The following is a 27,335-nucleotide window of genomic DNA, read 5'->3' on the forward strand; positions in this document are numbered from 1 at the left end:
CTTTCTATGTATGGGTACTATGAGAGCTCTACTCCAATCACCTGGAATTCGTCCCTCTGGCTAGGCCTTCAACTATGCAGGGCAGCCACTGCAAGACTTTTATACCTCCATGCTTAGCATTTCTGGTCAAACATCATCTACTCCAGCTGCCTTTCCAACTATTTGTCTTAAAGTGAAAATCTGATCCCGACAACCTCTATTTGGTCGGAATCCAGCGTGTTCTTCACCAAGCTTCCCTTCCACAATTTTTCTTAGCCATTTCTCAAGTATACTTTTATAAATCTTACCAGGAATACTCGGTAGGGCAATACTTGTCTTTCATTTCTATTTCCCTTTTTATAGATAATTCTATGGGAGCTTTACTCCAATCATCCAGAATTCAACTCTCTGACCAGGCCTTCTCAATTATGCAATGCAGGCACTGTAAAACTTTTATACTGTCACATTTGAGAATTTCTGCCCAAATTTCATCTACTCCTGCTGCCTTTCCACATTTCAAGGTTTTCATGACTTTTCTACTTCAAGTATGAATATGTATTGCTGACTGTATTCCTGTTGAGAATTTTCTACAATCATGCTAACACAGCATGTTTCATTTACAGTCTTTCAAAGTAATTACTCCAAACCTCTAGAATATCTTATTTTCATGTCACCTTTATCATCTCTGATTCATTTTAGTCCTTTTCCCTCCATTTCTAAGCTTTTTCAATAGCCTCCAAAATATTTTGTCATCTTCCTGATGTTTATTTCCTGTGTTCTTACCAAACTCTTTCGATTACTTTTGTTTAGCTAGCTTTACACAGTGCTTTGCTTTCTTACATTTTTTTTTTTTTTGTATTCTCTAAGAGCACAAGCTGACTTACTTTACCAGGAACTTTCAATATGCATTCTTCTTTTCCTTCATTACATCTTTAACCTACTGAGTCAATCATGGAATTCTGATTTTTCTATCCTTATCACCACATGCCTCTCTGGCTGAATTGATCAATGTTTCCTTCATGATTTACCAATGAATCTCCAAGGTTTCATTCTTGCTTTCAAATTCTTTCATTTTTTCTTCAATGATGTTTGTGCATTTGAGTCTACAGTTCACCTCTGAAAGCTGCTGAAACTTGATCAGTTTTAAAACTTTCTTATACACTCTTCTTTTCAATATGATTTTCAATTTTATCCTGCTCAAAACTAAACAGTGATCACTTTCTATTTCAAATCCTCCGTATACTCATGTGTCCTGAACCAGTGGAAAAGCATTGCTATCAGCTGTAACATAGTCAGCGAGACTTTATTTCTTTCATGTATTAAGTTCTTGAAATAGTCTTAAATCTACGATGGTAGTCTGAAAAGTTCATGGCCTAACAATGAAAAAACAAATTATAATTTCAAAATTATTTTTATTTTTCACCATAATCTCCATTATCCCGTCGCTGTAGCGGTTCTCAGTAAGAACTGAAAAATACCCCTCTACAGCTGCAATCACCCTTTGATTCAAAGAAAAATGCTGACCAGTGAGGAAGAGTTTTAGTTTTGGGAAGAGATAGAAGTCAGAAAGAGCCATATCTGGGGAATAGGGTGGATGTTCCAACAATTCATAGTGCAGATCCCTTAATTTTCCCATTGCCAAAACACCTTTGCAGTAGGTGAATTGTCCTGATGAAAGATTATTTTTTTCTTCTGTAAATGGGTCTTTTCTCACGAATTTTTTTGTCTGGTTAAAAGATTGGATAATATTCCCTGGTTATTGCTTTACCCTTTTCAGGATGATTAACAAACAAAATGCCTTTAGTATCCCAAAACACCGATGCCATGACCTTTTCTGCTGATGGAACCAACATTGTGCTGAACAACCGGCTTCTGTCCACTGTTTTGACTGATGTTTGGATTCTAGTGGGTAATGGTGAATCCAAGTCTCATCCACAGTAATAAATCGATGCACAAAATCAGTTTTATTCTTTTTAAAACACTCTAAGCACTGTTCAGAGATTTCATGTGAGTGTGTTTTTTATCTGCTGCGAGCAAGAGGCATACATCTTGCACCAAGCTTTTTCATATGCAATTCTTCATGCAAAAGATATCCTACACGTTCTTTTGAAATGCCTATCGTCTTAGCAATTTCACGCACTTTGACTTGCCGGTCATCCAATACCATATTGTGCACTTAATTATTGATTTCTGGTGTTGTTACACTTTTTGGACATCCTTCACGTGGATCATCCACGTTTAAATTCAGCAATCCATTTCTTAATAGTCGAAAACGAAAAAGAAGAGTGCCATAAACTTTAAAGAACTTCAAAATAAATTTCTTTTGGTGTTAAACCTTCTGCAAAGAATTTTATAACCACATGATACTCAATTTTATCCATTTCAAGGGATACAGACAACACTTTTGCTTTAGACAGCTGTATAAAAGAATTGATAGAATGACTTGCAATTTCACATGGATGCTTATGACAGATGTACCAACTTAGAAAAAAAAATCTTGCCGATAGTGTTGCCATCTATGGTCGAGGCCAAGAACTTTTCAGACCACCGTAGTAATTAATCCTGTTGTGATTTCCATCTAATCTTCTCCCAAAGACTAATATGGTATAGTAACAGCATAATTACAAATCTCATGCAGCAACAATCAAACTATTGCTTTGCCAAACAGTTTTGCTATACACAAATGGCTGATTTATTATGTATTTCACTAAAGTTAATTATTATTATGACTATTATTGGCTTTCCACCAGGAGGTTTAAGTCCATATAGGATTGCAATGGAATGAGCTCTACAAAATACCTAAATTAATATTTATGCCTGAACTGTGTATGTAACTACTATCAATGCTTTTGAAGTTTATTTTAATGAGGTGAAAACCAGAGCATCTGGAGAAACCTACATCCTACAGACACAGTCCACATAACTGAATGCTGGGGAAAAAAAAGCAAGTGAACCATATAACAAGTAACCATCACTGCGATTAAACATATGCATTCATGAAAAGCACCACTCACATAAAGGTTAGACCATGTATATTCACTCATAACTCTTGATTCTTTTACATCCTATTTTTTTGTAAATGTTTATTATGCTTTTATATTTTTTACATATTTACAAATATAACAAGAATGATAGCTGAATATAATAAATTAGACAATCATTAATCTTCCAGCCACAACTGTATTCCTTAAAGTTACATAAATTCTTCTTTTATAACCTGCTGTTGAAGGCTGCACCACATTTTCAACTTTAATAATAGTGAAAAAACAAATCTGGTCTATTTTCCTCATAAAGAAGCAAGTGTTGTAATAATAGATCTCCCTGAAATGAATTCATACTATGCCTATTCACTAGGTGATTCCAAGAATATCCTGGATGTGACAGCTAATTAATATTTCTATCACTCTGTCAATAACATTATATGAGTCACCAGTCTATAATTCCCCATTGATTAAAGTGGAAAATTACATGGAATTATTCTATTTATCAAGTATTAACTGATAAATAAGATTTGCAATGCACTATTGCAAACTCAATGTATTATTATGGATCTCACAGTCTAAATTTTCTTGATAAGCATCAATACTTCTCCTACTCTTTTCCTACTGGGTCTGCTCTGATGATATAATTGCCACTATGCACTTTGATATCAAAATGTTCTTGTTAAGCCAATTCTCATTAATTCTCACAATTTTTCCAGTTAATAATGAAAACTGGCTTATTCTTTCAACTATAAATTGCCACCTAGTTTTTTTTCGTACCATTTCTAAATATTTAAAAAATGTTACAGATATTACAACCTTATTCAGATTGATAATAAGTATTGAGATGAGTACTATTACTGCCAAACAATTTCTGATTTTTATCAAACTAATTCTTCAAATAAATTAAGAAATATTTTGAATTTTTGAATCCAGCATATTAGAAAGCAATGATATTATATTTAAGACTAGACCAAAATGCAGCTGAAGTCGTTCTTAGTGCAGATCATCGAAAGAAATTAAAATGCTTGTGAGAGAAAATGTGAGAGGTTTAGGGATATGGAAAATACAATAAAAAGGACACCATGCTTTATGTATTAAAAACTTTTAAATCAAATTAATATACAGAGTTGAAAGATATAAAATAAAATATTGGAAGAATATTATTATTTGAAACCTCCAGGGAGTCCAACAACTCATCGAGGGAGGGACCTGCTCTACAACTCTGTCTCCTCCACTCAGTCCACCAACTGACCACAACTACACCAAAGCCATCTACTGTCGACCACCACCACCATTAGTATTTCCACAGACATCAGAAACATCCATGCCCATGGCGGGATTCGAACCCGCAGCCGTCTGACTCGAGAGTGGATATGCTAACCACTCAGCCAGCTAGGTTGGCTAAGTTATATAAAACACATAACATTAGAAATTGGCAGCACAGTGATCTTTGTATATATTAATATCTTCATGTTGATGGAAAAATATCATGAAACAGGAGCTCATTTAAGCTTTTCATGATTATTTACAGATGTGCAATATTGTATTTTGCAAATGAGATTCAGATAAAATACTGTTCAAATTATGTTTTAAGTTAAATATTAATTGCCTTAATTCAAGCTGAAAGACTAATAGCTAACTTGTTCTTGTGTTCTTGCCTGATTTCTTCAAGATGTTCACTAAAGCAATCTACTGAAGGCTGTAATGAAATAAACATCCAACCTAATATTGCACCCAAGCAACGAGTCAGGTTCATTGCTTTCCAATACTGTAACTCTGTGGACATTTCCTCCTGCAATAACAAGCAACATTAACAAATTCTAAAAAAAAAAACATGCTACTGAATTTTAAATTACTGGTAAAGAAGGTATTATAGCAAAATCATTCTATTATAATTATTTATATATTACCTTTAAAAAAATGTAACACAAAATTTGATTTATTGAAGAATATAAAGCCTAGAAAGCTCAAATTTAGCATAATAAAGTAGTGAATACTGTGGGTTAATATACTGCAATTTTTAATTTAAAAAAATATAAAATAAAAAATTAATTTATTTTTAAATTTTAATTAATAAATATTTTTAAATAAATAGTATAGAGAAAGTTTCTAAGGGGAGAATAGAAACTGGGGAGGAGATAATGTGGGTCATCAAATTTTTGCATAACAGTAGTTATATAATGGGAATACTTTAGAAGAGAGAAGATATTAGGAAGATAGAAAAATGATCTGGATAAAGAACTTTAACCCTTTTGGTAGAATTTTATTGCTGCTTTCTTATATGCCACTCCTGCATTGGGCAGTCTCACTGACTCAAAGTTTCTGAGGCATTTTGCTGCAACTCTTTCAGTAGAATTTTACTTCAGGTTGGCATATATGATCTGCCTTAACGACATCGAAAATTCAAATGCAATCCAACGAACACTTATTTCATGTAGTTGAAAATTTGGACAAATGTTTTTAGTTAGATGTGGTTTTTGGTGGTACAACAAATGGAATTCTTGCGTCTATGCAGCATAGTTTCTGTGGGAGGAGACATGTTTCATTAGGCAGTGCCATTTTTATCCCAGATGTCTCTAATTTGCACTATCTGTTGATAAATATATTACACAGGCTGCAAATGTCTCTGTACCTTATTCAGTGATACAATAAAATCTACTTTTTCTTGCATCTGAAGCTGCTAGTGATTTATATTTGCAAACAAATCCCTTTCCATCTATTCATAGTTTTTTTTTTTTTTTTTTTTTTTAATTATGCCCATCATAAATGCAAATATGACAGTCTATAGAGTTTATAGAATCACTCCATCACCAGATACATAACAGAAGAGCACATATAATATCATAAATGTAAATGATTCATACTCCATTTTACAGTAATGAAAGAATTTTTATTCACAACTATTCTTTCTTTTCCTTATATTTGCTATTCTTTACATCTTTTAGTAAATCAAGTATAGTAAGTAATAATCAAATATATATATATATCATTCTCTTTAATTATTGTTTTTTAATATATTCTGAAAAGAACATTCCTTTTCACTTATCCTCCTCTCCTCAATGCAGGATAAGTTACAATTCAAGAAACAGGTATGAAAAGTCCGATGACACACAGGAATGAAATTGCCAGTAAATTCACCTTCAACAGATGGTTGGGTTTGTAGTAAGCGAGCTACGATCGCCCAGACCTGAATGCGTTAAAGTACAGTTATTTTACAACTGCCCAATATAATTCAGAAAGCATTGTTAGAAGATCGCATTCCTGTTAATTGGAGTAGAGCTTACAGTGTACACGTACCAATCTACAAAACAAAAAATAAAACAGTAGGAATTATAGAGAAATGGCCTACTACGTCAGGAAAGATTTATGGGAGCTGGATTGGTTGCGCTAAGTGAGTAGTGCACCTATTCTACATTCAAATCCCAAAAAGACATGGAGGTTTGTGAAGGTCTTTAGGTAGCATATGATTTTTGTTACTGATGTGAGATGTTGCCTGATCAGGCATATTAGAGACTTGTAGCAGCTTAAAAAAGTTTCATATTTGGTTTCTAGAGTAGGATAAACTGAATAATTTACCTCTTAGCCCCTCAGAGTATCTAAATATATGGTAGATTTCTAATCTTTTGTAAATGAAAAAAAAAAAAAAAAATGCTAGAAGGAAAACCTTTTCTGAAGAAAAGTGTTGAATTCAAGGCATATTAATAAGGTACTAGTGGAGTAAAAGATATCGATAAATTGAGATTAAAGAAGAACCTTATAGAGAACTATATAGAGGCTGTATTTAAAGATACACCAAGCATCAGAACTTAGATATATATAAGGAAGTGGTTTGATGTTCAATAAGGTACATTTCAAGCTTGTAAATTATCTCCTTTCTTGTTTACAATGTAAAACTGTATTCAATAATGTTATGTTATTCTTTAATGAGAGAACTATTATAATCAAAGCCAGCAATTTGCATCATCATAAAGGGCATACAAATGATGGTTAAAGAAAACTTCACTAAACTTCATGAATGGTAAATTCTGAAAAAAAAATTAAAAAAACCCTTAAAATTGATCTTGTTCTAATTAAAAATTATTCTTCACAGTGTGTTGAATTTACAGCAATTCCCATTGTGATATAGCATATGAACAAAAATTTGATGTATATGTTGTCTAAATAAGATAAAAATTTTTATTTGTTTCAATTAATATATTCTTGGGTCTATGTGTACACAGCTCTTGATGTTTGATGAAGTAGGTATTTTTTCTAGACCCACTCTTCAGCATGATTAATAATAATAATAAAAAAAAAACATGCAAATATATCTCATCTCCAGTTTCACGTTAGGCTCAAGAATCTGTCACAGCCAAATTACTTAGCTTTTATAAACCTGCTTAGTGCTTAATATAGAGCAGTTAATCCTATCTGTTTTATGTGCTATGTCTGCAAATTGCATGTGTTCTTTTAGCCATTTTGCCTGTTTGCAAGATGAAAAACCTGAGTTTCCAGGAAGAAAAACCTTGTCACTTCTGTGTGAGACTAGCTAGCTTACTTTCAGCTGAAAAGCTTTATGTGTGTGTGTGAGTATTACATGGTTTACGAGCTGTGTATTACACAGATTACAAGCAGAGTATCACAGCTTGTTATGTTCCAACACTTACAGTTTCTTCAACAGTCTGCGGAGTTCCTATTCCATACATTCCAAGAATCTCAGAACCTACAGGTAGAATTCTAAAAAAGTATCGATTGATTCCAACATATATTCCTATCAACAAAATTTCTTCTTTATTACCTTCTACAAAGGATAAACTGTCTTCTCTATCTCTGGCTGGCTTTACCAAATACCTTGCGAATGCGATGTCTCTTATTTCGGACAAACAACTGGCAGTTCTTTGGAAAAAAGAACATCAATATTATATTGATTATAACAAACCTCTGAAGTCTGGTCTGGCACAGCACAGTATTGACTCTACTCATAGTGTCCAGTGAGATAAAGCAGTTCTCCTCCATAGATGCAGATTCAAATATGAACGCTTATTCAAAGAAAGTTGTGAAACTATCTTACACTGACTGAATTTAAATAGAAATGACTGTATGTCTCTCTCAAAGATCTGGGAGACTTTTATCTTATATAAAAAACCATTTATCTCAACAGATTAAATTTGTTATTTCTATTATTTCCTAGCACGCGGTAACAATTGTATTTTAATAGGTGATCCACCGAACGATTTGCCTGTATTCCATTCCTATTACTGTTACAGACACTGAAGATGTACTATTAATTTTAGTACAAAATATCTGTCCTTTTACTAATTAAAGATATCACTGTGGTTTTTACGTGTTACTTTATTAATTTAGTATGAATCTAAGAAATCAAATCTGTCCAAGATTCATGTGTTATGTAAAAAAAAAAAAAAAAAAAAAAAAAAAAAAAAAATATATATATATATATATATATATATATATATATATTTACACTGGGTAAACAGTGGCTTTTCATGAGTATTATTTTATTTAATTTAAGAATAAAAATTTAATGATAAAAAACCCAATAATTATTATGCTCTATAATAATATATTTTTTGGTTTAATGAGAATAGTTATTATTAATAAATATATACATTTACACTGAGCAATCTACTTTGAATTTCATTAGTGCTTATTTAAATAAAAATAAGTGTAATGTTTCTGTGTCATTTATGGCTACAAGAAATAGTCTTAATCCCCTCTTAAAAATTGCTCCAGATTTCTCATTTCTGAGTTTTTCCCTTAGGAGAGTTGAAGATTCTTGGTGCTAGGAATGTGAAATGGTGCTACAGGATGCTTTTTTTTTTTTTATTATTTAGCCTGAGGTACTTGGAAAGTAGATCATCCTGCCTGAGGGTACAGTGCTGATCATTGAGGCTAATCCCACATTGCTAATTCAATGATTATTTCGATGTAAGAAGATAAGTATGGTATAAAGATATATATGCCTAATGAGGAAGATTATAAAGTTAGTGCTGTTAACTGTAGTATGATTATGACTGAAGATTTTCATTAATATTCTTTTGTGTGTAAATTGTGTAATTTGATAAGTATTTTTTTGTATGCTCTCCCCCTACCCTGCTACAAATTCTGTATCACATTCTTAAATATCTCATCTTCCTTTCCCTCTTTTACCTTGCGGTGTTGAGGGTTTATTAATCATTGGACCTCAAACCATTCACAGGATAAGGTGGTCAAGTCCTATGCCCTGGTGTATCCTATGTCTGTAGTGTTGAGCTCTCAAGGCCAGTTTGCCTGCTTTGGGGGATGAAAAACCCCAGGATAAACTGGGGAAAAAACCCTACTGCCCATGTATCCATGTCCATGCCCAAGACCAGCTAACTTGGCTATGGCTGAGGAAGCTCCTTCAGCACCTCATGTCACCAAAGGGAATCAAACCTAGGACACTCCTTACCCAGGCATATGGTTGCAAAGCGCACAGCCACTAAGCTAACGATGCAGACATTCTTAAATATACCAGTGCATAATATAGTCTGTAAAAATTTATGTGATACTATGCATTTTGTACAATGTGTACCTTAGTTTATTTGTAACTGCTTGGATATGGGTTTTCCATTTTAAATTATGATCGACGTGTATGCCTAAATACTGGTAGGAGTAGACTCTGAATGATTTCGCAAGTGCAGTCACTTTTGGGGGTTGCAGGAATTGGTATGATATTTAACTAGTGGGATTGTTTCTCTACCTTTCAGTTCAAATAGGATAAATTTAGTTTTCTGAACCATGTAAGTAAGCTTTAAAAAATCAGATTACACATTATGCTTTAAGGTTGGCATGTCGCTTGATGAGAAAACTGCCATGTCATGACATGAGCAAATCTAATTAGGTTCCCTTTCACTTCCATCAAACAGAAGTTGTTTATATAGATTAAAAGTACAATAGGTCTTAGAACTGAGCCTTGAGGAACTCCAGTTTTGATGAGTTGGTATTTGTGTAAGTGCTGTTTATTTGAATTACTGCCCACCTGTTTTCTAAATAAGTTTGAAACCATAGGTGACACTTCCCTCGATTTCCAACAGCATGCAGTTTTTTCAAATACCTTCTTCTTCTTTCCTTCAGGTATTATGGAGCTATCTTTAGCCCTTCTAAGCCTGAAACATAAATTTCAGTAAATTTATGTTTTCTTCACAACAATGCTAAATTAATGGAAGGGTCAAAGCTCTATAACTCAGAGGAGACCTCCACATAGCCTTTAAAGAAATGCAGAGAACCGACCAGGGCTTCTGACCTAATGTCCAATCCTCACCTTCTCGTGGTGCACTTTGGATTCTTATTGGTTAAACCAAAATAAAAAATGATGGTACGACATGACAAAATTTCATGCTGGATGGGGCATCGCCCAGTTAAACAAAGCCCCCGTTGTTTCCGCCAGGGAACCAGGGCGAACAGCAAAAAGTCAGCTACTGGAACAAATCTGAAAACAAACCGAAACTCAACATCACCAGAGTTAAAGATCGGTACTATCAACATAAGAAGCCTGAATGGCAATGAAATAGAGCTATCTGCGGAATTAGATAAGTACCAGTTCAACATAATAGGGGTCACTGAAACAAAAAAGACAAAAACTGGTGAGATCTTTCTGAGCAATAAATACAAAATGTTATATTCAGGCAATGACAATCAAGGAAAAGAAGAAGTAGCCATAGTATTCAACACAAAATTCGAGGTTAATCTTCTTGAATGGCAGTCAGTCTGAAGTAGAGTAATGTGGACAAATATGAGAATGGGGAACTGGACAATGAGACTTATTTGTGCCTATGGTCCCACAGCAGGTTCTACTAAGGTAGAAGTGGAGGAATTTTTTGAGGCTTTAGAAAAAGCAAATGACACAATGAAAAAGGAAAAGTTGGTCCTTGTTAGGGATCTAAATAGCAGAGTAGGAAATGATTGTGAGATATACAAAAATATTTTGGGAAAATTTGGAGAAAAGAGCAAAGCTAATAATAATGGCAAATATCTGTTGGATTTCTGCTCAGGACATGGACTGGTTATTACTAACACCATGTTCCAACATAAAAATGTGCACAAATTCACATGGAGAGAAGAGGCAAGGAATAAGAAAAGTCTCTTGACTATGTTATTGTTGATAGTGATGTTTTCTTCCTGGTGCAGGACATCAGAGCGTATATAGAGGATTTGAAATTGGAAGTGATCACTATTTAGTCTTGAGCAGGATAAAATTGAATTTCATATTAAAAAGAATAACATGTAAGAAAGTTTTAAAGCGAATAAAAGTTGAACAGCTCTCAGATGTGAACTGTAGACTAAAATACACAAAGATTATTGAAGAAAAAATGAAAGAGTTTGAGAACAGGAATCAAACCTTGGAGATTCAGTGGCAAACTCTGAAGAAAACATTGATTGATTCTGCCAGAGGGGCATGTGGTGAAGTTGTCTGCAAGGATAAAAAAAATCAGAACTCCCTGGTGGACATAGGAAGTTAAAGAGGCAGTGAAGCAAAAGAGAAAGCATATCAAAAGTTCCTGGCAAATAAGTCAGCTTGTGCTCATAGAGAATACAGAGCCAAATGCAAGAATGCTAAACACTGTGTAAAACTAGCTAAACAAAAGTCATGGGAGGACTTTGGCAAGAATATAGAAAATAAATATTAAGAAGGTGGCAAAATATACTGGAGGTTGTTGAAGAAGCTAAGGAATGGAGGAAAGAGTGCTGTAAAAGGAGTTAGAGATGATGAAGGTGACATGAAAATGGAAGAAAAAGATTTCATTGAAGTATGGAGTAATTACTTTGAAAAACTGCTAAATGAAACAAGCAGTGATGACAGCACAGTGGTAAAAAAACACTGACCAGGCATGCAGTCAGGAATACATATCCATACTTGGAAGTAGAAAAAGCCATCAAAGGCTTGAAATGTGGAAAGGCAGCAGGAGTAGATGATATTCGACCAGAAATGCTGAAGTATGGTGGTATAAGAGTCTTACAGTGGCTGCACTGCATAGTTCAGAAAGCCTGGACAGAGGGACGAATTCCCGATGATTGGAGTAGAGCTCTCATAGTACCCATATATAAAAAGGGAAATAAAACTGAATGTGAGAATTGCAGAGGTATTTCCCTACTGAGTGTTTCTGGCAAGATCTATGCAAGTATACTTGAGAAACGGTTCAGAAGAATTGTGGAAGAAAGCTTGGTGAAGAACAAGCTGGATTCAGGTCAAATAGAGGCTGTCAGGAGAAGATCTTCACTTTACGACAAATAGTCGAGAAAGCCTGGGAATATAACAAAGATCTGTATTTAAGTTTTGTCGATTTGGAAAAGGCATATGACAAGGTGCCAAGAGAGAAGCTATTCAATACGCTACAGTTATATGGTGTCAATGGGGCATTATATCAAGCAATACTCAGTCTTTATTTGAGTTGCAAGTCAGCAGTTAGAATTGAAGGAAGTACGGGAAGATGGTTTAATGTTAAATCTGGTGTGAGACAAGGATGTACATTATCCCCTCTGTTATTCATTATCTATTTGGATCACATTATGAAGGAAAGTGGTATTAAACATGATATCAAAATTGGAGATTTTGCAGATGATGTTATACTTCTAAATAAATCCGCTACAAGTCTGCAAGATTCTCTGACTAAATTGAATAACTGTTGTAATAGATATGGTATGAAGGTCAGCAATAAAAAGATAATGAAAATCGGCAGAATCATTGAAAATGTCAACTGTGTTGTGAATGGAGAACCTGTGGAGCAAGTGAAAGATTTCAGCTACCTAAGCATGATTTTTACTGAAGATGGTAAATTAAATATAGAAATAGACAACACAATCAGCAAAGCTGGTATGGTAGGAAGTCCATTGAATAAATTCATATGGAATAAGAGAGAAATTAGTCAGAACACTAAATTAGCTGTATACAAGACCGTGTTCAAACCAGTTTTAACTTATGGATCTGAGAGCTGGGTCAGAAGTAAAACACTTGACCAAAGACTAGAGACCGCAGATATGAGAGTCCTGAGAAAGATTATAGGCATGAACAGATGGCATCAATGGCAATTAGGAAAGAACTTGACATTGTCAACATCCAGGAATGCGACCACCATCCAGGAATGTGACCATACCACCTGAGATTAGCAGAGCTAATCTCAGGTGGTATGGTCACTTAAACAGAATGGGCGAAGAAAGATTAGCAAAACAAGTGTTCTCTGCCAGGTTGGTAGCAAAATGACCCAGAGGAAGACCAAGATATAGGTAGATTGATACGGTACAAAGTGCCTTAGACGATAGAAATATAAGATCTGATAATGTTGGAGTCTTGACAAGTAACAGACTGATTTGGAGGAAAATTGTAGATAGGAAGTTAGTAATGATGTAATTTTTTTCATGTAGAACTATCATATCCTGTACATCCCTTGAGGGTACATGGCAGGAATTTGATGATGATAGAAATAGTTAATACAGTATAAACAGCTATCTCTAATAGAGTACCTGATCATAGTTAGGAGTGCTTCAATGACTACTAACTGCTTGATGGCAGAGTGAGGTTAAATATTTCTTGAATGGAATGTCAACAATATGATAAAGACATAATAAAAATAACCACAAAACAAAATGCCTAATTAAAATATAACTACACTAATCTCCATATATTGCAAGGGAAGCTTTATTAAATAAGTTCTGACATGTGTAAAGAGAGTTCACACCTTACCTCCTTTTCTCCTACTTCCCAAACAGTAACATTATACTGGTAGAGTCCTAATTTATCATCAATATTAGAGATACTCAGACTGAGAAAAAGAGTAACTGGATAGATAATAACAATCAAAATTCCACAGTGACAGCTGAGCAATCTTTCAAGAAGTGTTTTACGGGGGCGACCAACATCAAACCTGGATAATGTAACATCATAAAATATAACTCATATTTAACTCCAAATTATTTAAAGATAAGGCCATTGCTACATATAACTGGATATAAATAAGATTATTTCGTGTTTTATAGTAACATTAAACAGTATTACCATTCGATATAATACAAACCATAATGATTCTTGCAAATGACTATTATATTTAAGGAATTTACAACGTATACTGGAATATTAATTAAAAGAAACTTTAATATAGGAGGCATTTATTAAAGCTTCTTTTAATTAATATTCCAGCATACATTGTAAATTCCTTAAATAATTTAATAGTCAGGTCTTAATTATATAGTGATTTTTGTAAAATAAAATATGCGATTATTGCAAACAGACCTTACGGGATCATGGACAGAGAGTTGCCATGATATCAAAGATATGCTGGCAATATGAATACCTTCCATATGCACAGTGAACTGTTAATATACTAAGTGGCCACTTCATTAGGAACACCACCCCATTTAGGAAAACAGACCATTTCTGTAGACACTGAGTCACGTGACTTCAGTTTGCCATATAAATCAGGCAGACAAGCATCCCACAGTTCTGTTTTTTTTTTTTTTTTTTTTGTGTGTGTGTTTGTGTGTGTTTGATGCATTAGATTGGGTGAAAGGTGTGACCTAAGTGACTTTAAGCACAGTATGCTAGTCGGTGCTAGACGTGCTGGTGCAAGTATCTCACAAACATCTACTCTCCTGGGATTATCACACACACTACAGCACTTAGGATATACAATGAATGGTATAATAACCAGACAACTTCAATCCAACAGAAGTCCTGTGGACAGAAATAGCTCATTGATTTTTGAGGTCAGAGAAGAATGGCAAGGATTGTGAAATGTGACAGGAGGGCCACAACCGTGGTGGTCAGAACATCATCTCGGAGTGCACAGTTCATTACAAGCCGTCAAGGATGGGATACAGGAGCAAACGACAATCTCAGGTCTCAATGCTGACAGCTAGAAACCGAAAGATGCAGCTGTAGTGGGAAAATGATGGTAATCATTTTCCCACTACAGCTGATGACTGGCAAAAATGTTGCCTGGGTAACAAGTCCCAGTTTGTAATGTATTATGTTGATGGCAGAACCAGAATATGGCAACAACAACAACATGAAGCCATGGACCCTTCCTACCAACCAGCAACAACTCAGGCTGGTGGGGGTGTAATGGTGTGAGGAATGTTTTCTTGACACACATTAGGTTCCCTGATACCAGATGAACAATGCCTGAATATTACAACCTATCTTAACATTATTGCTGATTATTATTATTATTTGACACCTCCAGGGAATCCAAGGACTAATCGAGGAAGGGCACCTGTTCTACAACTCTGTCTCCACCATTCAATCACCAACTGACCGTAACTACACCAACGGCATCTGCCACTGACCACCATTGGTATTTCCACAGACAATCACAAACAACCATGCCCACGGTACGATTCAAACCTGCAGCCTCTTGGCTGGAGTGTGGATACGCTATCCACTCAGCCAACCAGGCCGGCAAACATTTAAAGATTCCTCTCATCATGATGAATCTGTCGTTCTTCCAATTGTGCTACGGAGGTACTATGTTCATCCACTGTCAAACGAGTACTTCCAGCAAGACAGTGCACCATACTACAAAGCATGTAGCATGTTCAAGTGGTTCAAGGAACATGATAGTAAGTTTCTTTTACTTCAGTAGCCAACTCAATCCGCAGACTTCATCCCAACAGAAATCAGGGATGAAGTGGAAAGAGCAGTTTGCAGCAGCAATGCACCACCATCCAATCTGCAAAACTGGGCGAAGCCATTGTGACAGCATGGACAAACCTCCCAGACAGTCAGTTGAATTGAGAGAATGCATGCCATTCTTAAAGAAAAAGAGTGGTCTCACTTATTAAATGCTGTTCCTAATAAAGTGACCACTCAGCATATAATGATATATAAATAAATTTTGCATATCTTTTCAGTTCTTAATATGCGCATGCACAAGCACACATTACAATAATTACAACATAAGTAAACCAATTTGCAGCACTTCAAGATTATGATATTCCACACTACTTTGTTTTATTTTGTGACAAGTTAATGGGAAAGCCCTTGAAAGCAGTGACATCACTAAGTGAAAAAATAATAATGTTTTAACTTATGCATTTAGTATACTTAAGTCACGAAACTGCAACTAACTGTAGGCTGCATGCAGCTGCTTTACAACATCTATTTACATAACACAGGAACACTATGCCATATTATGGTGCAAGTCTGTATTTATGTTATGTGGGGGAAACAATTTCAAAAAACCAGCAAACTGCAAAATTTCTGAAATAGAATTGTTTGAAAAAAAACAGAAAAAAATTTTTCAAAAAAATAACTATTTGACTAACCTATAAGAAAATGCAAAATTTGAGTCAGCTTGAGTGTGCTACAAAGCATTATATGTGAATTAACATTATGCAATTAACCAGGCAAATTTGTAGTAGAAACAAATTGTTTGAGGATTCTTACTTTTTTATGCAAATAAGGCTTACCTAAAAAAATCGAGTGTATATAACAAGAATAATAAGAAAATGATTAACATCTCTCTCTCTCTCTGATCTTCTTTTTACCCTCTTTTAACTTGCCGAGAGTTTTATTATCCTCAGGGGCTTACTTTAGTGAGTGCGGGAGCAGCAAACCCAAGGTACCTGATGCTGGACCATGCCTTACTTCATGTAATATACATCTGTTATATTATCTGTAGGCTGGTCCGTCCTCTTCCTTCCTTCCTTGTTTCTTTCTTTCTCCTCTTCTTGCTCCTTCACCCGAATGCTATTAGAGTATTCGAGGGCTAGGGGTGAACTTTCCATATTTTGCTGTGTCATTTCATTTTATGTAAACAGGGTAGTGCTAACAGGGCATTACCAAACACTGTAACATGGGCAGGTCATACCTCATCATCTGTCACACGGGTTACCAAGGGATGTGTTCGGGTTTTAGGCAGAGGCACCAGTTCGAAAAATATGTTACAGTCCCCCGCTCCTCAACTAGAGGAAACTCCATCAATGGGCCCGCTACCTGTTTGGAGAATCTGGTGTGAGCATGACAATGTCTGCTCAGGCAGGTGTGGGGATATTCACAAGCCCCCAGCTGTCAGACTGTGTTGCTGAGTGGATCCCATTGGAGGGGGGGAGACAGGTATATGTATTAAGGCTCCAGATGAAAAACAACTTGGCTGTGATGAAAGCCTATGCACCTAATCTGGAGTCAGAATACTCTGCCTTCTTAGAGGAAGTGGATGCTGTTTTTGATAGGGTGGCAGACATGGAATCAGTCCTGCTAATGGATGACTTCAACGCACATGTTGGAACAGATGACCAGACATGGAGGGGTATGGCTGGAAGGAACGGAGACCCTGACCTTAACACAAATGGGTTGAAATCATTGGACTTCTGCTGTACTAACAGCTTGTCTATAATGAATACCCTCTTCCAGAACCGAGAAATTCATAAGTATACCTGGTACAAGGATACACTTGGATAAAGGTCTCTGATTGATTTCTTTATAGTCTCAGTAGACCTATTTTTCTCAGTGCTGGACGTTCGTGTGAGGAGAGGGGCAGAACTGTCAACTGACCACCACCTTGTTATCTGCACTCTACATCTGGCTTCAGAAACCAGATGCTACCATCAACACTGGTAGGCCTAAGCAGCTATACAGTGTGACATGGGAGGCACTGGAAAATGAGGCTGTGAGGAAGAATTTTGCAGATGACATTTCCCCCAGGTTCAAAGAGATTCCCAAGCATACTGTAGATGTTGAGGAGTAGTGGGGGCTGATCAGAACTGCTGTCACTGCCTCTGTCCTCTCATGCTGTGGCAGAAAGCGGCTTGGTGGGGTGACGGGCAGTGAGAAAATGACACTTTGGTGGAACCAAGAGGTCCAAAAAGCTGTCCGGACAAAAAATGAGGCCAACATAACATGGCTTAGGTCACCTGAGATGCATTTACGGTACACCGAGGCACAAAAAGTGGCTCCTGAGGCAGTAAAGACAGCAAAGCAGAAGGCTTGGGAATCCTTTGATGAAAGATTTGATTCATCCTATGCAAATGCAAACAAAGCATTCTGGCAGGCCATCCATCGCCTTCGAAGGAGGAAATCGTGCACAGCAAGGGCAATTAAAGCCTCTGATAGTGCACTTTTAACAACCGAGAAGGATATCCTCCACTGATGAAGGGAATATTTTGAGATGTGGACATCCAAGAGGTGCAGATTGGGGCGATGAATAGTCTCGCAGCAGAAGAGGTCCATTTAGCAATAAAATCGCTAAAATCGAGCAAGGCTGCTGGTGATGATGAAATTCGGCCCGAAATGCTAAAAGTTAAATTGAGACGGGGTTCTCTGGCTGACTCAACTGTGTCAGGCTGCTTGGATATCTGGGCGAGCACCAAAGCAATAGCAAACATGCATAATAATACCAGTCTTCAAGAACTGAGACCAGAGAGATTGCAGCAACTATTGTGGAATCTCTCTCTCTCTCTCTCTGCTCATCCTGCCTGGAAAAGTATATGCTAGGTGCTTGGAAAGAAGGTGCAGGAGTTTAGTTGAGTCAAAGTTCGAGGAAGAACAATGTGGCTTTTGCCTGGTAGAAGCGCAACTGACCAAATCTTCACTTTAAGGCAAGTCTTTGAGAAATCTTGGGAATATGCCAAGTCTGGCTACACAGGTTTTGTGGACTTGGAGAAGGCATATGACCGGGTTCCTCGGAATAAGCTTTGGCAAGTAGTACAGGAGTGGATGGCCAACTATTAGCTGCCATCAAGTCCCTGTATGAATGCCTGGAGTTTTGTGTCAGGGTAAACAGCACAAAGTCTGAACCTTTCACAGTCTCCACTGGCCTTCATCAAGGGTGTGTGCTCTCACCGCTCCTTTTCGTAATATTTATGGACTGGATTAATAGGCACAGCCAAGGCAGGTGAGTGTGTCAGAATTGGAAGATATAACATTGGACCTCTGCTTTTTTGCAGATAACCTAACTCTGCTTAGCTCTTCCACACATCACCTCCAATGGACCCTGGATAGGTTTGTAGCTATTTGTGCAGAAGCCGGAATGAAGATCAGTGTGGCCAAAACTGAAACATGTGTCAAGACAACTATCCCAGTGCACTCTACAAGTGAGTGGAGTACCACTGAGGCAGGTGGAGAAGTTTAAATATCTTGGGTCCATAATATTCATGAGTGATGGAAAGTGGGACGTAGAACTAGATACTTGGATTGGCTCAGCAAGCGCAATATTGAGGGAGCTTGAGCATTTGGTAGTACTGAAACGGGAGTTAAGCCAGAAGGCAAAGCTGGCTGTCTTCAATACAGGCTGTCCCCATCCTCCCCTATGGTCAGGAGAGTAGGGCAATGACCGAAAAAAATCACACACGAATCCAAACGGCTGATATGAGGTTCCTTCGAGGAGTTGTAGGGCTGACAAGACTCTACAGAGTCAGAAGCTCTGCAATTCGGGAAATCCTCGATACTCAACTGTTGCTTCTCCGTGTTGAGAGATCACAGTTACATTGGTACAGGCACCTGGTCAGAATGCCACAAGAGAGGCTTCTCCAGCAGCCCCTCTTTGCTAAGCCAGAGGGTGGGAGGCCAAGGACTCACTGGATAGATTATATTCAAAACCTTGGGTGGACACGTTTGGGAGTCCCACCAGAACACCTGAGCTTGGCGGCAGAGGATTGTGACCATTGGAAGTTCCTCTTGCAGCTGCTGCTCCCACAACCAGTTAGAAAAGGTGGCCTTTGAAATGAATGAATGAGAGTTTTATTAATCATAGGAACTCACACCGTTCACAGGATAAGGTGGTGAGCCCTATCCCACAGTATATCCTATGTCCTGTAGTGTTGAGTTCTCATGACCAGTTTGTCTGCTTTGTCAGCAAACCAGGCTGATTATGAATGGTATGCTATCAGAGTTGTATGAGGAGAAAGATCAGTTTGTGAAACCTAATGGATAAACTGAGGGAAAAAACCCTACTGTCCACGTCCAAGACCGGTTAACTTGGCTATGGCTGAGGAAGATCCTTAAGCTCCTCACGTCTCCAACAGGAATCGAACCTAGGACACTCCTTCCTCAGGCATATGGTTGCGAAGTGCATATGCCACTAGGCTAACCGTGCAGACAATGATTAACATAAGTAACATATTTTCTTTTATAACAAAACCTGTGGCGAGTTCATCACTGCAAGAAACACACGTATTAAATACAGTGAAAATTATTTAATTGTAAATATTTCATCCCAAGTATCTTAGGGCATCATTTAAACTACAGTACAGTAGTTTAAACAATAATAGGAATAACATACAGTTAGGGTGCATGATTATAATAGAATCTCAATAAGCGTGCGTGACGTGTTACAGAAGTAAAAAAAAAAAAATGTTGCTTGGCATTTATGAGATTCCATGCTCCTGCAAATTGTCTTACTTTGGACAGACAGGTAGGTCTGTTCAGAAACGCATCTTGGAACATCAAGACCACATTTGTCTTTTTAACCTGCAGAAATCTGGTCTCTCTCAACACGGAATTGAAAATCCAAGCCATACGATCCATTGTGAAAAGTCTAAACTTTTACATAGATTGAAAGAAAGTGCTGAAGCCCTACTACACAGACCAAATTTAAACCGCAACGACATTCTTACTGTTCCTAAAGTATGGGTAATTGTCATACAAAATTGTGTAAAATAATTAGGTTTTTTTTTTTTTTTTTTACTTATGTAACACGTCACACATGCTTATTGAGATTCTATTATAATCATGCGCCCTAACCCTATGTTATTCCTATTATTGTTTAAACTACTGTACTGATGATGTCCTAAGATACTTGGGATGAAATATTTAAAATTAAATAATTTTACTGTGGTTAATACGTGCGTTTCTTGTAGTGATGAACTCACCACAGGTTTCGTTATATAAGAAAGTCTTATTCCTTCACGGGAAAATGAAAGCACAAAAGACAAACTTACTAGGAAAACTGCAATTAAAACAGGGTAAGATACGAGCTAGAATCTCTTTTTTTAAAAAGTGCAGACACGATAATCTCATTCCAACCTTTGCAAAACAGAAGGAAGTCATCAAATCTCCAGGTGCCCATAAAATTTATCAAAAAGCAAGCCATTCCTTAATACTCAATCAGTTACGAGTTTCTAAGCATGAAATAAAACAATTAAACAAGTCTGTTTCAAGACTTGTTTGTAAAGCAACAAGTCTGTTTCTAGTTCTAATTTAAAAATTAGAACTAGAAACAGACTTGTCAAATACATTAAATCAAGATTTGCTACAATTGATTATAACTGTCTCAAAAAATTCAGGGAAAAAAGCTTTTGATAAAAGCGATAATACTCTACATAATAAATACATTAATCTAATAAATCAATCAAAAAAGATCACTAACAAATTACCAACAGAAAAATGGGTAGTCAATTTATCTAACCATCCACTAACAACAGACGAATTAAATGTTCTAGCAAGAGATCATAAATTCGTGATTCCACGAAAATATTTCCCTTATTTAGACTTCATACATAATATAGAGAGAAATGTTGGCCAGCTCTCCAGTACTGAAGCCAACATACTTGTTTTGAGCTAGCTAAAGTAATCTACAATGCCAAACCTTTGGAATTAAACATCCCACCATCAGAATTGAAAGCTATTATATCCTTAAAATGTAAAAAAAACATAATCATTACCAGAGCTGATAAAGGAAATACCACTGTCGTTCTTGATACCAATTCAAATGACCGAAAAATGAATTTACTTCTTCGAGATCAGCCCAAGACAGGAGGTTGTGGAGGAGACTCACTACAAACAGCGAGATCGTAATACGTACGCCTAACTAGATTATGAACCTACATAACATCAACTCAGAAGATTAAATAAGCTACTTGATGAAACCTTCTCCTTAGATGAAGAGACAATTAAAAAACTTAAGACATACCATGTCAGACCTCCTAGAATTTATGGCTTACCTAAGCTACATAAAACTAATGTTCCATTCAGACCAGTCGTAGACTGTATTAGCAGTCTACGACTTTTGAACCGAAACCAAAAATTTGGTTAAGATATGTCGACGACGTATTTGCAGTCTGGGAATCATCCCAAACAGGAATTACAACTGTTTCTAGATAAAATTAACCTTCTTCACCCTCATATCAACTTTACTTTATAAAAAGAATCACCACAGGGTATTTTCTTTCTGGATTTACACATTCAAAGAAAAGAAGACGGTTCCATCGCCATGTCTGTCTTTCGCAAGCCTACATTTTCAGGTCGCTACATTCACAATTCTTCTGCTCATCATCCATCTCAGAAATCTGGCATTATTAAATCACTAGTTTCCAGAGCACACAAATTCTGCTCCTTTGAAGAATCTCTAAACCAAGAACTAGAAGTAATCAAAAATACAGCCATTCTAAATGGATATAATTCTAAAACAACTCAAAAAATCATCAGTCACTTTCCCACACATCAAACCAAACAAGAAAAAGTCCATAGGATTCCCATACCTTATGTGAAAGGCATCTTCAAACGTCTCTCAAAAATTATGAAGAAATACAATCTTGCCACTACCTATAAACCAATTACTTATGCTAATCATTTTATATATGTACACAGTATGTACATGAGCAAGAGTTGGTAGTAGTAGTGTTGGCACAAATGATCTGGCTGATAACAAGAAGAATGTACAAAGGGATGTCATTAGGCTGTTAAGAAGAGCGAAAGATAACAGTGTAGTGGGTAAGGTAGTTAGTGTGTTGACCAGGTATGACAATGATGAGTTGAGAAGATTATGAGCAAAAATTATTAGCAGAGTTATATGAGGAGAAAGATCATTTTGTGAACTTGTGGGATGAGTTTGAGGGGCAGATAGCACTATATAACAGAGATGAGCTACATTTGAATGGATATGGTGTGAGTCAGAGAAACTGTTGCTGAAAGAGAGAATGACTGAAGTGAATGTAAGACCTGAGGAAACAAGAGGTGTTGTGGAAGAGCAGGAGAGCGTAAGAAGACACGCTTGTGAATGGAGAGGTGAGTGGCACAAGTGAAGAGAATAAGAGAGAAAGAACAGAGAGTGGATGTGGTGGAAAGGAGGACACTGCATGAAAGTGTAGATGATGGTTTCAGGAGTAGATGTGTGAGTGCACAAGAAAAGAATAAGATAGTCAAGGATGTGGGAGTGATATTTAAGTCTGGGAAGGGATGAAATATTAGTGATGATAGACAGGAATGAACAGGAGAGAGTGCAGAGGAGTCATGTCCGAGAAGGGGGGGTTAGTGGCACTTGTTATAGAAATGGAAATGAGCTCGTGTGTATGTTTACAAATGCTAGAAGTATTCGAAATAAGGGGAATGAAATTGAACTATTGAAAGAGTTCATTCACCCAAAAATAGTTGGTATTTTTAATTGAGACATGGTTGAACAAGGCGAGGATGACATTCTGACAGGAATAGAGATGGAGGGATACGCAAAGACAAAGCAAAAAGAGAGGAGTGTTATTGATGATGGCAGAGGAGTTGTGCCCATCTAAAATGGAGATGCAAGGAGCAAATACTGACAGTATTTGCAGCATGGTGTAAGTGGAAAGGATGAAATGTTTAGTAGGATGTTTATAAATAAATAGGTAATGTGGAAGGCAGTGAAAAGGAAATGTTTAAACAAATTGGTCTAGCTAATAAGAAAAGGGTGATCATTATGACTGAGTATATTCCAAAGGTCAGGAGATTAAATAAGTTAGTGTAAAACAGATAACTGAAGAAGCAAAGCGTGCAATCTAGAAGAAAAAGGCATTATGGAGGCAGAACAAGATGAGTGGAGATAATCAGTTATATAAGTGCCTCCGTAGCGCAATTGGAAGAACGATGGTACATTGCGCCCTTCGATTGGAAAAGACCCAAGTTCGATTCTCGTTGTGATGGGAGGAATCTTTATATGGGGTTTTTCAACTGAAGGTAAGTTGGCAGGTTTTTTTCTCCCAGAAAGTCTGGTTTTTCATCCCGCATACAGACAAATCGGCCCTTTAGAACACATGCAATTTACAGACAAAAAATACTATCTCTGGTGGTGGTGGGTAGTAGATGGCGTTGATTGGTAGTAGAGGTTCTGTGTAGTGGTGGAAATGGAGAGTTGTACAATAGGCGTCCTCCCGCGATGAGTCTTCGGACTCCTTGGAGATGTCATGAATAATAATGAGGAGCAAAAAGAGCAAGGAAGGTTACTCACTTAGTAAGGGTAGCAAAGAGTGTAGTATAGGCAGCACTTAGCAAATGATGCTAAAAGAAATCCTAGGGAGTTTTTTTGATATGTGGCCAGTAGAAGAAAGAATGATTATGGGAGGATGATGATGTCACTGATAACAGGAGAATGATAAACACTGAGGAAGATAGAGTAGGGATTTTAAATGAACAGTTTATTAAAGTATTTTTATTATATTATTATTATTATTATTATTAATTTAGTACTTTATTAAATTATAGCAGTTTATTAAATTATTAAGTCCGTTCCTGTTTAATAATGTGACGGAGGAGGTTAGAGAAGACGTGCCTTGGATTATGTTGTATGCAGATGACATCGTGCTGTGTGCAGAATCAAGAGAAGAAGTGGCAACTGAACTGGAAAGTTGGAGGAAAGTACTGGAAGAGAGGTATGAGACTGAGCAGAAGTAAGACAGAGTATATGTGTTGCAAAGTGGATGGCAGCCAGGAGACAGATCTGGAGCTGGAAGGAAATGACATCAGGAAGGTCAGTGACTTTAGATACTTAGGTTCAACAATGAAAGAGGATAGAAGGCTGAGAAGGAAGTGGGATGCAGGATACAAGCAGGATGGAGGAACTGGAGAGAGAGAGAGATGGCTGGAGTGCTATGCGATAAGAGGGTGCCAATCAATCTAAAAGGCAAAATCTACAGGACAGTAGTGAGACCAGCTATGGCGTATGCTATGGAAACTGTGACCCAAAGGAAAAAATAACATCAGCAGGATGGAGGTAGCAGAGATGAAAATGCTTAGGTGGATGTGACCAGAAAGGTTCATCTGAGAAATGACTATGTAAGGGGAACAGTGAAAGTTACGAACTTAGAAGCAAAGATACAGCAAGTGAGGTTGAGATGGTTCGGTCATGTGATGAGGAGGGAGGAAGAGTATGTGGGAAGAAAGGTCATGCAGATGGATGTGCAGGGGAGGAGGAAGCACAGGCTGCCAAAGAAGAGATGGAGGGAGATGTTGGAGGAGGACTTGAGGATGAAGAACTTGGATGTGGATACAGCCCAAGACAGGAGGTTGTGGAGGAGACTCACTACAAACAGCGACCCTACTTAAGTGAGAAAAGTTGCAGAAGAAGTAGAAGATTAAAGTATTCCATCTTTGTGATTATAACATAACGTAGAATTTGAGAGCAGTGAGAATGGAGGAAGGAACCACTGATAGTGAGTGAGCAGAAGGTACATGAGGAAATGAGTAAACTTGATGTCAACAAGGCCATTGGACTTGATGGTATATCACCACGTGTTTTGAGGGAATGTTCCAGGGAGTTAACAACAGCTTTAACATACATTTTTAACAATGGTCTTAGATTAGTCTAGGTCCCAAAGGAAGATGGCAAAATTGTTCCACTTAGAATTATAGCCGATCTGCTTGTCAGGAGTTGTGGTCAAGGTGTTGGAGAAGCTAGTGAGGACAAGGAGTCACAGAACTCGGTGGACAAGGAAAATGCATATACAGTAGTATATTTAGATTTTGCAAAGGCTTTTGATAAATTACCACATGACAAACTAGTAATTAAATTGGAACAGATGGAGTTGGTTAGAAGATTTGTGCACTGGATTGGAGATTTGCTGTCCGATAGATATTAAGGAGTTGTGTATGGGAAGCGATATCACAGAAGAAGAAAGTCATCACTAATGGCATGCCCCAGGGATCTGTTTTGGGACCACTGTTATTTAATTTGTATATAAATGACATTGGAAAAGGTTTAAATGGTGATATAGAGTTGTTTGCAGATGATGCAAAGTTGGGGAGAATTATGAGAAGTGGAGCAGATGTAGTTGTGCAAGAGGACCTATACAGACTGCCTGAATGCGGGGAGTGTAAGTTTAATGTTGCAGAGTATAAGGTTTTAAAATTTTGGAAGGCAAAGAGGGGGATGCTGAGTATAGGATTGGTGGGGATATTTTGGATGAAGTGGAAGAGATGAAGGATTTGGGGGTTATGGTGGATAGAGACTTGAAATTTCATGGACATTTTGTTAAAAATGTGAGGACGACACAGCAGATTATGGGAATGATGTGGAGAACACCGGCATGTAGAATTATAGATGTTTTGATTTCATTGTACAAGACTTTGATCAGGTCACATATAGATTACTGTGCACAGATTTATTTGCTAGGTTTTCAAAAGGATGACGAGATGTAGGAGAGGGTCCAGAGTCAATTGAATAAGTTGGTTTCTGGGGTCCGGAATGTGGAATATGAGCACAGATTGAAAAAATGCAAATTACAGAGCCAAGTGGATAGAAGGAAGAGGGGATATGTGATGAAGATGTATAAATTGATAAGTGGTAATTACCAGATTAGAGTGGATAAGATTTTTCATAGAATATCTGAAGACAGGGAGGGAATGAGAGGCAATCCTTGAAAGCTGTATAAGGTGGGTGTGAGCAAGAGAGTGACGAACAGATTTTTTGCATGGAGAGTGGTGGGTACAGGGACAGTGAATACGTTTAAGTCCCGGTATGATGAGCTGTGCATGTGAAAGTGGGACCTCCCATGATGACTCTCTTGATGTCATGGAAGTCTGTTGATGATAATAATAATCAATGATATAGTCTAATGATTACATCACAAATAAAATATAAAAACAAATTGTAATCAAAGTCTTATATAAAGTGGTTGGAATACATTTTATGATACAGCTGGCTTGTTCATGAATATGAAATATTTTTTCTCTTTCTTTTTTTTTTTTAAATTTCATATTTGTGTTAATGTAGTATGTTCAGTGAATGGAAATAGCTAATGAAAATAATATTTATTAATTTAAATATATACATCCCTTATAATTTCTTTTACAGGGATTTGAATATACAATTTACTGCCCTTAATATTATTACATGCACGTTGCTCCGTTGTTGAAAACCCAAACTATACACACAATATCTATCATATCTCTCCCTGAAACTATTAACAAAGTACTCACAACTGACTCTGGTAATTCCATTCATTCATCACTCTCCAAACACAAAATCTAGTCCTAACACAATCTTACCCAATTTCCAGGGAGGAGCTTTTGTTTTGTCCTCTCTAACAAAGTGCTGAAATCTTTCCTCAGTATTAATCCTATAAAATTCTTTAAATAACTTAAATGTTTCTGTCATCCTCTCATTTTCTTAGCCTATCAATCAACTTTTAACTCAATCTGTTCTAATAGGGAGCATTCCACAGACCACTCACCATCTTGGT

General features: G+C 36.8%; 1 protein-coding gene across 1 annotated transcript in view; it reads right to left on the minus strand.

The window, feature by feature from the left end:
• Window positions 1-4,044: 4,044 nt before the first annotated feature.
• The window catches only part of LOC150095227 (uncharacterized), a 60,128-nt gene continuing 36,837 nt past the window's right edge, over window positions 4,045-27,335 (minus strand). Inside the window, exons 3-4 of the mRNA XM_090410460.1 lie at window positions 13,660-13,840; window positions 4,045-4,755 (exon numbers count right to left, since the gene is read on the minus strand). Coding sequence (XP_090266586.1) covers window positions 4,579-4,755; window positions 13,660-13,840 — 358 coding nt within the window. The 3' untranslated portion in view covers window positions 4,045-4,578. The remainder of the gene's footprint in view (window positions 4,756-13,659; window positions 13,841-27,335) is intronic.

Source organism: Typopeltis vanoorti, chromosome 20, assembly GCF_054136105.1.
Source record: "Typopeltis vanoorti isolate ZY-2024b chromosome 20, IOZ_Tvanoo_1.0, whole genome shotgun sequence".
Lineage (NCBI taxonomy): Eukaryota > Metazoa > Arthropoda > Arachnida > Uropygi > Thelyphonidae > Typopeltis > Typopeltis vanoorti.